The sequence below is a fragment of the Anolis carolinensis genome, chromosome 4 (assembly GCF_035594765.1).
Source record: "Anolis carolinensis isolate JA03-04 chromosome 4, rAnoCar3.1.pri, whole genome shotgun sequence".
Taxonomy (NCBI): domain Eukaryota; kingdom Metazoa; phylum Chordata; class Lepidosauria; order Squamata; family Dactyloidae; genus Anolis; species Anolis carolinensis.
Window position 1 is genome coordinate 197,809,199 of NC_085844.1, and position 17,475 is coordinate 197,826,673.

Below are 17,475 nucleotides of genomic sequence, written 5' to 3' on the forward strand. Positions count from 1 at the left end.
AGGAAACTCAGAAGGGGTTTATAACACTTTGTTTATTTGATACAATCTAAGGGTGCATCTACAACAGTGATTCTCAATGTTTTCAGCCACAAAGCCCTTTTTGAAGGAAAAGTTTATTGTGGAGCCCCAATAAATGTTTATATATTACATTACATTACATTACATTACATTACATTACATTACATTACATTACATTACATATATGGTGGGTTGAAGTTTACCCACACCTGTATGATATAGTGTGTGTGTGTGTGTGTATCAGACATGGGCAAACTTTTAAAAAAGTTTTAAAAAATTGACAGATGGACTTGGCCAATGGCAGAGAGATGAATATTTATGTGAGCTAACTGAAAAAAAACATGAACAAATTCCTATTCACACTGCAAATATTTTGTTTGTAGTGCAAGAAAGAAAGAAAGAAAGAAAGAAAGAAAGAAAGAAAGAAAGAAAGAAAGAAAGAAAGAAAGAAAGAAAGAAAATATTTAAAATTATGAACAATATTAATCAACATAAACTTGAAGGGGGAGGAAAAGGAGGAAGACAAGAAGGGGGAGGAGGAAGAGGGCAGTGCGGAGCCCCTGACTGCTTCGTGGAGCCCTAAGGGCTCAGGACAGCACAGTTTGAGAACCACTGTTCTACACTACAGAATTAATGTATTTTGACACCACTTTAACTATTGTGGCTCTGTGCTATGGAATCCTGGGACTTGAAGTTTGGTGATGCAAAAGGCCTTATAAAAATACACCTTCTATGATCCCATAGTGTTGAGCCATGGCAGTTAAATTGGTGTCAAAGTGCATTAATTCTACATTGTAGATGTGCCCTAAGTTGTGATCTGTAAACTAGTGTGGTCTGTAAGAAGGTTGCAGAAGTAGTCAATAAGCACAAATATAATGCTGGTTCCTGTCACACTTTGGGGTGAGATAAAATAGCTCACGGAGCAGTTGTCTAGCAATCCCATAGTCTTAAAATGTAATAGCATGAGAAGGCTGAGCACCAAAAGACATTAGAGCTAGCCTTATCATTAAGCTGATCTATAGAGTTATGAAAGTGCAGCAAATGGTAGGTCAATATTTACTATTGTATTTTTGCCACCAGAATGGAGAGATGTATGCTTTTCTGCCTCTGGTGCTTAAATACTTTAACTAGCTTTGGGTACATCTTGATTAAGAAGTGTGAAGAGGTCCACCTTCTCTTCTGCCTCTGGCAGCAAAATGTTTGAGTTGCAATTTACAACATTTTGAAGTCAGTGATATGACATATTCTTATCTAAATAAATCTATATCCATTCAGCCTAGTTCTGTGCTCTCCTGTGTTTTGCAGAAAAACATCTTGATAAACACTTACAGTTGGCTTTCTGTATCCACAAATTCTGGATTCAGCCATCCATAACTTGAAAAAAATGTTTTAATCCCAAAACAAAACATTGTTTTTTTCCTATTTTATATAATGGACACTATTTCTCTACATGGCTATATATAACAGCACTTGGGCATCCATGGGTGGTCCTACAGCCAAACCACTGCACATACCAAGGGACCACTGTATGCATCAAGCAGTGCACGAGAGAGATTTTAAGCGCATTTTTGTCATCTTGGGAGCATCCAGACTGAACAATAAGAGCATATCCTCCCCACACTGTTTGAATATTTTGATACTATTTCAACTGTCATGACTTTATTCTATGGGATCATGGGATTTGCAGTTTGATGAGATATTTAGAAATCTGTGCAATACAGTTTTAATCCACTGCTCACAATAGCAGTACAGCTGCATAATGTGGCTACCACCCATATGTAGAAATAAATTCCCTCGGGGATTACAAACCAAGAGACAGACTTTGCTCTCAGACCAACAGAGTCCAACAGCAAACACACATATTCATCTTATAAATGTTGTGGCTGACTGCCAGAGACAGTGCTTTGTATAGAAATGGTTTCAGATTCAGCTCTTCTCTACTCAAGGAAGGCTAAAGGAGGACTTGTGTGTAGAAATGCTGAGAGCTATTGCCAGGCAGTATAGATTGGCCTTCCCGAACCCACTGTCCTCTAGATGTGTGGACTACAACTCCAATCATAGGGTAGGAGATGGTGATACATCTGTAGGAAAATCAAGTTGAGGAATATTGGTTCAGACTGCCTTTGCTTTCTCAACCCGTTAGTCTCACAGATGTTTTGGACTTCACCTAGGAGAAGTCTCACCTATCATTACCAACAATTCAGAAAATCTGGGAATTGGTCTCTAGGACCCAGTGTTTAATATCATTCTGTATTCAGCAAGAGACAACTGGTGGCTTCCATGACATTGGGTCATTGAATCTGCTCTGGGTTTTAGTCTGAACTTGAAGGACCAACCTAAGGTGCTGAACTGTTTTCCCAAAACACCTTGTATTGCTTTTAACATCCCATACTAAAACCAAAGTAGATCCACTACTCCATGACTTCCACTCTCAATGGTCTGATTCAGGACAAGGCAGAGTCCTTCATTTCTAATGAAAATATCTTGATGAATCTAAATAAATGGTTTTTATTTCCCAAGATTTTGAATATAGGATATCATGCATGACTCCTGTTCCCAAACGGGTCTGTGCAACTGTGTTTTCATAGCACAAAAAATATTCCTGAATTTCAGTTCCCAGAATGCCCCAGACAGCATGACCATGCTGGTTAGGAGATCCTAGGAGCTGTAGTCCAAAAGAGTAATTTTTCCAATTTTTAATTCTGGTAACACATTGTGCATAGGTTACTTCAACCGTCAATGAGTATGTGGAACCTGTAGTTGGGGAAACTGGGCAGAACTGGTTTAAAAATAGAATACATAATAAATTAACATAGAGGTGAGATACAGAGCTATTTTCATAACTCTAATGTGAAACAAAGTTTGGAGTGAGGGATAAATACTTTTTGAAAGCCATGCTAGCTGGGGGATTCTGGGAAATACAGTTCAAAATAGCAACTTCACTCGGGTGTGAAGCTGTTAGATAGAGTCCCTGTTCCACTTTTCTGAGTGAAGCAGAGCAAGCCCCTGGGGATATATGTGCAAAGCTGAAGTAGAAAATGTTTTTTTCTCCTGCCAGGACTAGGACTATGGCCCTTTCTGTTATCATTGCTGCTGGTACTTATTTTTGCCTGCGGTCTCTGAAAGAGCTGATACAAATCTGGTTTGGCATTGCTATAGAGGCACAGTTCATGCTGATGACATGATTACATTTCTGGCATGGAGGCTACATTATCATTTTGTCCTATAACCAGAAATAGAACATTGTTAAATAGGCACGGGGTGTGACTATTGTCCTTTATACTATTTCTCTGGTGGGTGAATTTGACCCCAGACCACCCAGAGCGATGCTATAACACCAAGGAGAGCTGGACCAGTACTTACAGGGGTACTTCAAAGTGCATTGGGTCCCTGTCTGTGGCTGGCATCAGGCTTGTCTTTCTGAATGGGTAAAGAGCCTGATGCCACAGATGGATAAGGGTTGGGAGGGGTGACAGGAGAGAAAAATAACCCCTCTTGAGCCTTTAATCTCCTCAAAGCTTTAGGGGATGACAGGAGAGGACTGGCTTTCACTGAATGCTTCACTCCACTGTGGCCCATATTGCCAAACCCCTCCAAACGGACAACAAAGCTGAAGCCTGAAATTAACTCCTCCTCTCCCAACTTGGCCATGGACTAAGGAGGGATGGACAAGACTTGCAATACATGCCACCCAAATATATCTTTTAACATAAGAAAGTATTTTACATCATTTTAAACATATTGGAGGATATCTGTTATTAGGTTGGCAGAATCTTGCAGATATCATGCGGCTGCAGGTTCCAGCAGCTCTAGCCAGGATAGTCAGTGATGTGGAGTGCTGGGAGTTGTAGTCCAGCAAGATTTGGAGGGTTGCAGAATTCCTACCCTTCCATTCCAGCATAGAACAAAGCAAAGGACATTTCACTTCTGGAAATGCCCCAGTGGTTCTCAACCTGTGGGTCCCCAGGTATTTTGGCCTACAACTCCCAGAAATCTCAGCCAGTTTACAAGCTGTTAGGATTTCTGAGAGTTGAAGGCCAAAACATCTGGGGGCCCACAGGCTGAGAACCACTAGTCTAGACCAATGTTTTGGATATGTTGGATTAAAACAAAAAGACCCCCCCCCCCCCCGGAGAGATTATATTTCCTCTATTATTTAAAATTGGTTATCTGTATCATCTTAGGCAAATAATATGTAGCTGGTGGAACAGTTCCATTATGAAATTCTGATGCAAATTCAAGATGAGAGTTAAGGAATTCGTTCAACTTCAGCTAGTTTTAAATATTCTAACAGGGTTAGGGCACGGAATAATGGTTCCACACACAGCTATGCCTTACATTTCAAAATGCCTCTTCAATACTGGAGTAGGAAGTATCATATGTGATAGTATTGGTGAATGTAAAAAAAAAAAGGCACAGTAATATTCTGATTCAACTAATCTTGTATGAATTGATGGTGGCATCCTCTATGTCCAAACACTTTCATAGCAGTGCTGCTCAGAGATAACACGTTGTATAATGAGCTACCAGGGGTGGGCCTGATAAAGGAGATCAGGTTTTTCTTGATTCCACGAGTCGGAATCAACATACTATATTGGTATAATAAATCACACATTACCATTTGCCCTCCATATCAATGGATCCTGCATCCATAAATTCAAACATCTATGATTTGAAAGTATTGTTTTAAAAAATTAAAAAGGCAAACCTTGATTTTGCCACTTCATATAAGAACACCATTTTACTACACCACTGCATATAATGAGATTTGAACTTCAATAAATTTTGGTATCTATGGGAGGTGGGGTCCTGAAATCAAGCCCCGATGGATACCAAGCCCACTCCCCCCCCCCCCCCCGTGCTTTTAAATGGCACGCTTGCATTTTGGCAGGAATGTTACAAGTATTATGAGCAATGTAGCAAGTTACTGTTTAGTCATTGAGATAAATAACAAGTTAATTTTAAACAATTGTAATGACTACATAAACAAATTACTTTCAGAAATAATTTCTGAAAATCTGCATTGGAGATACTGAGGAAAATGATTCCACACAATACCCTGCCAAAAGCTAGAGGCAGATCTCTTGCCACTACACAACATGGGTAGAGTAGAGAATTATACTGGCATTACCAACCCCTTGAGCATTTGCTGTAAGCTTTGGCACCACCTTGTGGGAAGTGGTTTTCCATGCAGAGAGACCAAATCAAGAACATGAAGACACTGTTCTGGAATCCAGAACATGTTATACACACTTTTTAGTTCCTAATTTTAATGAATATAAATTTAGAAACCAGGATTAAGGCTATGGACCACCCAAGGATTATTCCTCTGTATACCAGATCTCCTGGCCATGCAACACACTTTGACAAGAGGAAAGATAGAGATACTACACTGCTGAATTTGGTTAGCTGGCAATTTTGCTCTCTCAGGTGAAAACCCAGCAGATACTGGCATTTCGCTTCCTTTCTAAGCTTAAACATAGAAGGGATGTGACACTGAAAGAGAGAGAATGAACAGCATTGCAGATCTTTTTCCTTTACAGAGCACCTGGGGGCTTCTTCACAATTTGGTTCCAAACTATTATTTAACAGGGCTTTTGATTTTTAACTGATCTATGTTTCAATGCTTTTTTATATACAGTACATTCCTTGTATTCACATGAGATATCTGAAACAGTGGATAATAACAAACCCTGTTTTGACTATACTCGGGCTGAAAGTGTGCGTGTGTGTGTGTGTGTGTGTTGGAGTGTGATTAAGTGAAACCAAGGATATCCAATCCATGGATAAGGCGGTTATACTATATTGATTATTAATAGCAACATATTGTTTAATAGCAACATAATAGAATAAGAAACATATTGTTTCTTATTCAGTTACTATTTCTTTGACTTCAAAGCATCATATATGGCTTTATTTCTTCCTACATTATAGTGACAGCAGCACTATGAAGTAAGGCATGTTGTTTATGTGTGCATATGAGACAGAAAGAGAAATAGTAGTTGAAGCAACGTAATCTAGTGAGCTGCTGATTCAGCTTCAATATTAATCAATAATCTAGTACTACTAATTTGAAATGTTCCAGTCTAAATAAGTACGCATAACAGAGTTTGAGATAAATATTTCCATGGGTGACAACTTCCAAAATCCCCCTGCTAGTTTGGTCACAGCTTGAGCAATTCTAAAGCTTTCATGCAATAAATGCACTTACAAACTTATGTGTGCACACACACAGAGTGTATGTCCATTGGGAAAAACAAAAACCCAGCTTCTATATTTGTGAATGTTGTAACTATGGTGAAAATCCACCATCAAGGATCAGGTTTTATTGTATGAACAGATGACATGATTTCCTGCAGGTGCAATTGCTCCCTTTGGGATTGTCTTTGATCTCTGGCCAGCCTTAGCTAGTAGATGTTCAAAGGCCATTTGTCCTCTTAAGTAGCTCCCTGGCAATGCTAATCCAGGTTCATTGATGTTGAGAGGAATTGCATAGAAAGAAGTTCAGCCATTAGCATCTCATTGCACCATGGAGGGCAGGCTTAAGCATTATCTTTTTCTATGAACTGTTTTACTTGAAAGAGAGCTGCTTACCCCACATACCCCGGCTTCCTGCGGGGGGCTTTCACATAAGATGATAAGGTTTATAAATATTTACATAAATAAGATAAAATGTCAACAAAACAGAAATACTGAAAGCAATGCATTTGAAAAGCCTAGAAAGAATGAGCATCTTTACCTTGCATTAAGAAGATAGTAATGTGAGTACTTAAGTTCTTAAGGAGGATGTTCCACAAATCGAACATAACAAAAATTAAGTGAGAATTTTTCTTGTCTTCCCCTACTTTATATCAGATAGCAGAGGTTGGCCTTGGAAATCTAATTTTAAATTTGATGCAGTTACATACTCTGAGACATTTCACAGATGAAAACTGGGACAAATGCAGTCAAACAATATTAGAGCATGGTCAAGGTAACAAAAGTGATTATAGGGTGAGTATCTCTCATCCAAAATGTTTGGGGCCAGAAGGGTTTTGGATTTCAGATGGAGTGCATATGGGATGCCTGCATTTGCATATACACACATAATGAGATATCTTGGAGATGGGACAAGTCCAAATACAAAAATTCATTTCCTTTTCATGTGCACCTTATACATATAGCCTGAAGATAATTTTATACATTTTAATAAGTTTATGCATGAAACAAAGTTTGCATACAACAAAATGACAGAAAGCAAAGGTATCATTATCTCAGCCACTCATGGGGAAAATTTCAAATTCTGGAGTATTTTGGATTTCAGGTTTCCAAATATGGGATACCCAAACTGCAGTGAGAAAAAACACACAAGATAGAAGAGGCTGCAGAAGTTTTATTTTGCCTAAACTTGATAGGAAGGACAAGATTCCACCCATTCCTCTCCCTCTTATGAGTTAACTGACAGCAAACATTCTTCAATTTTGAAGTGTTTGGGATAATTGAAGGACAAATGAGGAAAGTGGGAGGAGTAGAGAGAAATGTGGATATTTATAATCATTCAAAAGCGTACTATGACAAGGGATTAATTACGACTGTCCTTGCTAAATCAAGACAGTTGTGAGATATATAATTTTAATATCAAGACTCCAAGCATTTGTTTAGTTATCATTACAGTTACCTTTTTATTGTGTCACTCTAAATAAATTCCTACTTGATATCTTTCTTTACAAAACAAGAAATCTACATATTATAAGCAATTGGCCTGAGATATAAAGCACATTCCTCTTCTGGGCACCAACACTTAACTACTCAGGGCAGAGCAGGATACACCCAACATGCTGTATTATGAGCCATTTGGTGTGGGAAGAAACCAAGTTCCAACTGGAAAGATTATGATTATATCAGGTGCCAACACAAATAATGATATAATTACCATATTGTTTTAAAATATAGGAAAGCTTTCCCTTTCTTCCAGACATTTGCTGTTGAATGATACTAGCAGCCACCATTGAGTATTTCTTGATCCAAATTTTATTTTTAATAACAAGGAGTGGGAGAATAGAAAATAATATTAGAATGAGATAGATTATGTCTCCAATACCTCATTAGAAAACATAACCCATCCTGGTCTATCTCATCCAGCCTCCTGGTTTCTCCAATGGCTGGCAGTTGCTTCTCCGAAAGACAATTACAATTTTACTATCATGTGCCAGATTCCATTGGGAGGTAACAACATGAAAGTCAACTTGGCCATTATTCCTGGGCATTGCTTTATTCCGTTTCATTGCTTTATTACAGCTTTGAGTGATCTATAATGAAAGTATGTTGGCAGGAGGAGAAGTGAATGCTGATGGGACTTGGGAACTATTTTCTTAAAAAGTAATGTTTCCAAGTTCTGGATGCAAAGATTCAGCCATGTAGCATCACTTCCAGAAGCTGCACTTTACAAGTTTGACAAATCAAGCAACAACCAACAATTGCAATATTGTAAATTTCTTTGGTGTGAGTGAATACCAAGTACTTGTACACTTTCAACAACAATGTTCTCCAGTATTAACACAAGAAAATTGAGAAACAACTTTCTAAGAATTATGTATGAAGTAAAGTGTTTTAGAAAGATGCTTTTGAAACCACAATGTTATTTAAGAAGATAGAAAATGTAGGAGGGAAGCTGGCCTTACACTAAGAAGTTTTATTATTCTATTTCTTTTATGTTTTAGAACTTTACTAGCTGGCTTTTAGAATTATTTTCAGTCAACACTGAATGGAATCCTTTATTGGGAGGGGGCATGTTCAGTTAAGAACTATATTAAAATGAACAATACGATATTATATGAAGTACAGTAAACTTGCTCAAAATATTGTATACCTAATCTAAAGGAATCAGTACAACATTATATTGTACTTGCCTAATTAGTCAAGACATACTTATTTGAAACAGTAGCTCCTGACACACACTAAAAAAACCAAACAATTCTACACGCCTCCATTCAGAATCGAGTCCCACTGATATCAATACGGCACAATCCTGTAACATTACATACAAGATGGTAGCCTTAATTTCCAGTTCAGATTTATAAAGTGTGCTTGAACATTTTAGTATCCCTTGGTAAATCATCTTTGCACTCTTATTGTGGTTTTGACCATTAGACACCACTTGGATAACACAATATCATCATCTGAATTTAAACCAAACTTTGGCCACTTACTTGATAAAATATATAGCTCCAATGGCTGTTGTATCCATCTCCCAACCTTTGGGCAGCTCTAAAAAGAGAGTAACAAAAGCAGACATCATGTACTCATCAGAACTGGATGAACTTTTTCATTTCAGATTGTTATGAAAGCAACTCTGGTGCTGCAACTATGGAATTTTGGAGAAATCATTAAAGAGAGCCACCAAAATAGTATTTCCAGACTGTGAAATTTGAAATCAGGAACTACATAAAGGGGAATTGTGATGGCTACCTTTAACTAAGACACAACAACAGTAGACCTATTGAACCAATTACAGTAGAGTTGCACTTATCCAAGCCTCGCTTATCCAAGCCTCTGGATTATCCAAGCCATTTTTGTAGTCAATGTTTTCAATATATCGTGATATTTTGGTGCTAAATTCGTAAATACAGTAATTACAACATAACATTACTGTGTATTGAACTATTTTTTCTGTCAAATTTGTTGTATAACATGTTTTGGTGCTTAATTTGTAAAATCATAACCTAATTTGATGTTTAATAGGCTTTTCCTTAGTCCCTCTTTATTATCCAAGATATTTGCTTATCCAAGCTTCTGCCGGCCCATTTAGCTTGGATAAGTGAGACTCTACTGTAGTTATATCCATGTGTTGATTTATCAATCAGGAACCAATAGTGCCCATATTAGTAGGGATTAACAAACAAAATTCCAGTCTTATTGTCTTTATTACATACAGTAGAGTCTCACTTATCCATGAGCCTCCTGGGGCGGACCATTTTAATGGGTCCTCCACCCCTGCGGAGGTTAGGGGGCGCAGCAAGTCTAAACCTGATCAGGTGATGATCGGTCCATGGCAACGGAGCGATGGTAAGCTCCTCCACACCTCCATTTTCCTCCCATCCCTGACAGAAAACCAAGTCAAGTGTGTGCCCAGCTCTGTGGGCGGGACCAGATACTTGTTGGGACAGCCCCATGGTTGCCATGGAGGCCATGAAGTCCTGAGCCACGCCTGAAAGGTTGGTCTCGGCATGGACATTGAGGTCCTCCAGCACAATGAGCTGTTGAGACTCCAATGCCAGGCCAGAGACCACCCCCGCTAGCTCAGGCAGGGAGACTGTAGTGCAGCGGGGTGGTTGGCACACTAGCAGAATCCCCAGTCTGTCCCGGTCACCTACCCTCAGGTGGACACATTCAAACAAGGTTGACTGTGGGATGGGGCACCCGGTCAGGGGGATGGACTCCTTATAGATTACTGCGAAACTACCTCCCCTCCCTCCAGATCTTGGTTGGTGCTGCACGGTGTAACCTGGTGGACAAAGCTGGGTGAGGTTAACCCCCCCAGCCTCGTCCAGCCAGGTCTCCGTTATGCACGCCAGGTCTGCCTGTTCATCCAGGATAAGATCCTGGATGATAGCAGTTTTTCCATTGACAGACCTGGCGTTCAACAGCACCACCTTTAACCTGGAGGGACCGCCAGCCTGGGCACCCAAGTTTACCATATCAGGAGGCCGTTTTAAATCTATAAGAACTCTTGATTGAGGCAAGACTCTGAATCTAGTTTGTCTTCAAGATAGAGTCTCAGATCACAAGCATCAATATTCTATTAATGAAATCTTGAAATGTTAAAGAGATAACTTTTTGTTTTCAATTCCACTCCCACAAACTTCACCAGATACATAAAAGAAGAATGAGATATTTTTCCCTCCAGAAGGGAGCTCTTGAAGAGGGAGGGATTGGGATTCCTGATGTAGGAGATCATCCTGTCTGGCAACTAACTTTCTTGCTTCTCAGTTAGAAATCTCATTACCAACTGTGTGGAATGTTGCATCTCAAGAAATTTCACCTGAAACCAATCTCAGCACTCTCCCCTCCCAACTCAAACCATGAGAATTTGACTTTAAGGGCTCTTTCACACTATACAATTAGAGCACTATGATGCCACATAAACTGCCATGGCAACCTCCAATTGAACCTTTAGTTCTGTAGTCTGGTGGAGCATTAAAACTCTATGGATGAGAATTTCAAGCACCCCTCCATGAACTGTGAATTCCAGGATCACATAAATTGGAAACAGCCATAGTGGAATCATAGCGTTATAATAACAGGCAGCTTTCAAAACCCTCATTAGCAGAATATTTTTCCCATACAGTATTTTGCTTCTGCGGATTCCAAGAGAGCAGAGGTAGTTATGTTGCCCTCCACATGTTTTTAATGGTTAGATCTGACAGGAACTGGTAGAAAAATATAATCTGGATGACATTATATTGGTAATATCTGATATATTGTACATCTGCAATCTCTGTCAGCATTAGATAGCATAGACAATGGAATCATGGGATTTGAAGCCAAACATCATCTGTAAAGCCAAATATTTTCCACTCCTGGACTTGTCTAAATAGCCTTTCAAACAGGAGCCAATGTAAATGACTTGTATACACTAACCCAGCCGTGCAATATGAATAGACCAAGTCTTTAGCAAGCACTAATCCAGGCTCATGTTCATGGCACATGTTGCCACATTGGATAGTCTGTGCCAATACTTCTCAGCATTTCTGATATGGGGAACCAGCAGTTATTTTGTCCCAGTATGCCAAGGATTGGCACTGAAATTGCACCCATTGAGTATAATTGTTTATTTTATTGCTTGGAAACTTGCCCAGTCCTGCTAGCCAGTGGTCCAGAAACCACTATTTAGAGTAGTAGCATGCTAGACCATATCAACTATATGGTTTTCTTTTGAATTGAAATGTCCTAGCATAGCGGTTCTCAACCTGGGGTCCCCAGATGTTTTTGGCCAACGACTCCCAGAAATCCCAACAGGTTTACCAGCTGTTAGGATTTCTGAGAGTTGAAGGCCAAAAACATCTGGGGACCCCAAGTTGAGAACCACTGTCCTAGCATAAGATATATTTGCCTTTGGGCAAGACTTTTGTTTTATGCATAGAAAACAACAACCTCGCATACAAAAATAAGAGGGAGGGGTGGAAGATATTTATTGTGCAGGTTTGTTTCCTGTGCTTGAAACAACAATCTTGCAATAAATAAATGGATGTCTAACCAAAAAAGTGGGCTTTTATGCAAAAACAAAAAGGCATGATTCATACACACATGAAAACCCAGATGTGTAATTTCACAGAATAATTTCACAAAACACTGAAATCTACCAGGTGAGAACTGCAAAAAAAAAAAAGTTTTCTCCATGGCAGGGAGGAAACTGGAAATTATTCACTCTCAATCAGATATTTACATCGCTACATGAAAGCCTGAATGTGTTGTTCTTTTAAGTGGCTTGTAAAACTAATAGAAAGCATACATGTTTTACATCCATGCCAACAGATTCTACACATTTCAAAGTTTCAATAGAAACAAGAAAAAGATTTATTGGCAGAGCCAGTATAGTGTAGTGATTTGAGTGTTGGACTACAACTCTGGAGAACAGGGTTTGAAACCCCTTTTGGTCATTTAACCCCCCTGGCTGACCCTGCACAAGTCACAAACTCTCAGTCTAGGAAAATCCTTTAATAGGGATGCCTTAAGGTTGTCATACATTGGAAAAGAAGGCACAACAGCAAAATCGCTTTTCACTCTATACTGTCACAAGCAGAACCCAGTATAGTCCAGAAATGGGCAAAGTGTATCTCTAGGGCCAAGCACCCTCAGCTTTCCTTTTCTTCTTTCCTTCTCTCCTTCTTTGTGGGCTTCCACCCCTCCAGAATCCCTTCTTAGCTAAGTGAAAACAGGGTGACTTGCCTCTCCTAGAAGCCTCAAAGAGTAACAATTCCCCGATTAAATAGGTTGCTGCGGGCTCTGTACTGTCTAACATTGAAACATATTTATTTTCACAAACCTGAACTAGATATCTAGAAACCTCTGGTTGGTTAGTTTTATAGCATTTTGGTAGTCTGTGTAGCCGGCAGGGTGTTATAGTGGCAGAAAATCTCCCCCTAAACTCTGCTCTATTGACTGGCTGTCTCTGAGTTCCATACCAGGTTTTTTAAGTTCCTGTGTCCAAAGCCTATTTCAAAGGTCATAAAAACACTTTTATCCTTGTTTAAGGGTGGAATGTGTATTTTGACCACATTATCTGTCTTTGCTCAATGCATTCCATACACAAACAGGAAAAAAATCTCTGGGCAAGAAATACTTCAACCTGCACAAATACAAAATGTCTGTGGTTAAAACTTGATAATTTAAGGGGAAGGGAAGGAGATGAATTTTCCTTCCCAGCTACTATTTTCTTTACCAGCATGGACCCTTGGACCCTAATGAACTCTTGATTCAACATACTAATTTAACTAAGTAGGAAGATAAATAAAAAGGAAGTAATGGTTCAGACAATATGAAACACATTGTATTATTATTTCTTTCTGTAAGTGGATTGCCATAGATCCAGACTCCTTCAAAGTTCAGTGGGAGTTAGGTACGCTGGAAAAGTCCAAGGAATTTTTTTTTCATGTCAGGAACGACTTTGCAAGTTGCTTCTGGTGGAAAAGAATTGGCCATCTGCAAGGGCATTGCCCAGGGGATGCCCGGATGTTTGATGTTTTACCATCCTTGTGGGATGCTTTTCTCATGTCCCTGCATAGGGTGCTGGAGCTGACAGCAGGAGCTCATCCACGTTCTCCGGCAACCTTCAGGTCAGCAACCCAGCCTTCAAGTCAGCAGTCCTGCCAGCACAAGGGTTTAGCCCTTGAAGACGGCCCGGAAACTGAAGTTGGTACAAAGGTTGGCGGCTAGGTTACTAACCGGAGCTGCTTACAGGGAGTGGTCAACCCCCCTGTTTAGGCAGCTTCACTGGCTGCCGATAACATTCCAGGCCCAATTCAAGGTGCAGGTTATCACCTATAAAGCTCTAAATTGTTTGGGACCTGCCTATCTTCGTGATCGCGTCTTCCCCTATGAACCCATGCAATCTCTAAGGTCTCCTGGGGAGGCCTTCCTCTCACTTCCATCTTCCTCACAGTTACGACTGGTGGGGACGAGAGAGAGGGCCTTTTCGGCTGTGGCCCCCTGGCTCTGGAACTCCCTTCCCTGGTGGTCAGTTGATATCATTAACTATTGTTTTAATATTCCATTTTATATTGTACTGCTGTTTTTATCTATTTTATACTGTGAATTGTGTACTATGTTTTTGTTTGCTCTATTTTAATTGTGTCGTTGGGCTTGGGCCCATGTAAGCCGCCTGTTAGGGGAGCAGGAAAGTGTTCATGAATCTGAGGGTGAGTTGGAACTTGAGGAGGAGATTTTGCAAGTACCCACTTTTCAGGAGAGGTGAAAGGAAACAGAGCAGAGATGTCGTTCAGCTAGGATAACTGCCAGAAATGCAGCTGAGTAATTAGGAACTGACCTAGCAGCTGTGAGGGGACCCAGGGCTATAAAAGCAGAAGGAGGTGCACCCAGTTCTTGCTGGTAACAAACTGACTCTAATGCCTTCGTTCCCCATGTGCCTGCTCCGAGTCTGCATCTGGATTTATTGCTGTTTCTTTGTCTGAAGTAAGACTGCTATTTGATTTGGGACTGTATCAGAGACTAAGAACTGCATTTGCCCTTAGAATTCCTTGCTTTCTTTTGCATTATTCCACTGAGTGTGCTTTACTTTATGTTTTACTGAAGTAAAGCAGTTTTCATTTACTTACCACAGTGTCTTAAGGCTGTTCTTCCAAGACAAAACAGGACACCGCCCCGAGTCCCCGTGGGGAGATGGTGGCGGGATACAAAAATAAAGTTGATAATAATAATAATAATAATAATAATAATAGTGTAACCCTGCAAATGCTGCTGAATTGCATTTTTCAACATTTCTCTCTGATGTCAACTACAGTCTAATATCTGGAGATCTGGATTTTGCACATCTTTATCTAAAATGATGCTGCATGCCCATTTCCTGATCTACTTCTCTAAGTAGACAAGAGGCATACACTCATGATGGAAAGTCCTAAATATGTAATACGAAACCAGACCATTCCCTTATTAAATATAACCCTATAGCTTTTTGTGTTATTATTCATTAACCCCGTTTAGTATTTGAGACATATGTTACTTTGAGAAGTATCAGGTGGAGATAGTTTTGGCTAAGAGATATTTGACTGGTCACAAGAAAAGGGAGAAAAACAGCAGGGAGATCACTATGTTAATAGAAGTAATAATTATCAGGTTAGGTTTTCTTCTTACCTGGCCAGGTGAAATGCCCACTCTGGATTGGACAACCACTCCCTGGATGTGGCCAGCAGGTTGATTTTGATTCATCACTGCAAAGGGTAAAGAACACATACTACTAATCCAAGACATCTAAAGACACAAATATAATAGTTTTCAATGTATACAATTCAAAGGTCAAGACTAGTTGACAGAGTGGTAAACTGGACTTGTGTAAGTTGTGTGACTTAACAGGCTGCACCCCCCCCCCCCCCAGTAGGAAAATACATCTTATACACCAATAAGGAGCACCATATGGTACTACAATTCCCAGAACCCACAGCTAGCAAAGACAGTGTTTATGCTGGTGGGGGATTCTGGGACTCATAGTCCAAAAAGGGATGTTACTATGCAGATGTGAAAACAGAAATTGAAAGAGCAAACTCAATTGATCTCACTGGAATTTACTCCTGAGTAGACATGCCAGCAAGTATGTCTACTCATGGAATACCGTGTGTATATGTCACAATAGAATACTGTATGTGTATGTATCCTCTAATCACCTGCTGATCTATGTCAGCCCATGAATTTCATAGAATATTCTTACACAAGGAATACTTGTGTTTCTATATACAAGCCCTTGTCAAAGTTATGTTTTTAGACTACAGCTTCAATTCTGTGTATTATGGGAATCCAAAGAAGCAATTTTCCTTAGCACTCAGTTATTTCCACTAGAAGCACTGACACTCTCAGGGAAAAAACAAATAGGAAACTGAATCCTGTCAACTGTCCCAAATCTCCAACTGTCCCATACCTCCAGACATGATAAACCTGACAAACTACTAGTAGAAAAAAACAACAACACAAAGAGAGCAAGAATGGGACATACTTTATAAAGAAGATTCTTCCGTCCTTGCAGACTCCATAGGTCCATTTGCCAGGCAGGTCTAGCCAGTCGATATCCTCTGTGGCCATCATCAAGCCTTCCCTACTGCAAATTCCACCAAGAAAGGAGTGGGAAATCCAGGTATCCAAAAATCTCAAGCTTCACTTCTCTTTCCCCCTCCCATAGACACCTTTAAGCAAAACAGGATGGTGACTACAGCTCAGATGAGTGAGCACAGTGTCAATACTAAGCCCACCTGAGCCAGTCCCACTGGGAGGTCAGGCAGCACAACCCTTTCCACAGAAACTCTTGTTTTGCCACAAATAGCCCAGAAGGGAGTTAAAAAAAACAGCATCTGTCTGCTTAACCCTTTTGAGGCTTGACTGCTCTTCCATCAGCTAAACAAAAGCCCATACAAGGGCTTCTCCAGCTGTGGTTTTAGTCATCCTAAAAATGACCCCCCCAATCATAAAACAGCTTCCTTCTTCCACTGCCAAAGTGCTCAGTCTAATTACCCAAAATTAACTCTTCAGAAAGAAGAGCAAGAGAGTTCCTGCTGGCCTTTTTTCCTGGTTGGCAGAGCCCCACTTGCCTGCGCTTCTCACCTGGGAGGCATTTTCTTCTCTCTCTCTGCAGACTCAAATTAAAGCTTATTCACCAGGAAAGGTGAGTTTTTTTGAGACACTCCCCCGCTGCTATGAAGGGAGGGAAGGAAGAGGTCATAAATGACTACTTATCATCAGTGCTGAGTGTTTTCAGTCTCCTTCAACACAATAAGGAAGGGAGAATGACAGCTGCTCAGTATAAATTAATCCAGGAAAAAAGCCAACCTCTGCCTTAAAAAGGAAAGCATGTCAGAGCCAGATCTCCTTCATAAAACATCACCACAGATCCCATCAGCTTCTCTGCCATGAACTGGGTGAGCCAGTTTATCTACATACTGGAATATGCCCCACACATGGGGTCATAGGTCTAGTAACATTTCTCAAGATTGCTTCCTTCTTTTCAGTACAGGATCTAAGGTGACAAGAGGCATTAGATCACAGGAGGAAATCTTGTGGCCTTCCAAAAAAGTTGCCATACTATTTCCATCTACCCTAGTAGGCTGCACAGCCAATGATGCGGGATGATAGGAGCTGGAATCTAGCAACAACAGGAGTACAGTGGTTCACTCTGTCTTAAGGATGTGAAGTTTGGATGTCATTGTTTTGATTTTCTTTGGGTTAGAAAACAATTTGGTAATGATGGCTTCTATAATC

At 40.0% G+C, this 17,475-nt stretch overlaps 1 protein-coding gene across 14 annotated transcripts in view; it reads right to left on the minus strand.

Moving 5' to 3' along the window:
- The window catches only part of plekha6 (pleckstrin homology domain containing A6), a 260,994-nt gene extending 244,172 nt beyond the window's left edge, over positions 1 to 16,822 (minus strand). For 13 of the 14 annotated variants that reach the window (XM_062978522.1, XM_062978532.1, XM_062978518.1 and 10 more), the window contains exons 1-3: positions 16,220 to 16,321; positions 15,367 to 15,443; positions 9,207 to 9,264 (exon numbers count right to left, since the gene is read on the minus strand). In XM_062978522.1, the coding sequence (XP_062834592.1) occupies positions 9,207 to 9,264; positions 15,367 to 15,443; positions 16,220 to 16,308 (224 nt within the window). In that variant the 5' untranslated portion in view covers positions 16,309 to 16,321. Of the gene's footprint in view, positions 1 to 9,206; positions 9,265 to 15,366; positions 15,444 to 16,219 lie in introns of all 14 variants that reach the window. The other variant, XM_062978516.1, reaches the window with a different exon arrangement.
- Between the last annotated feature and the right edge of the window lie 653 nt (positions 16,823 to 17,475).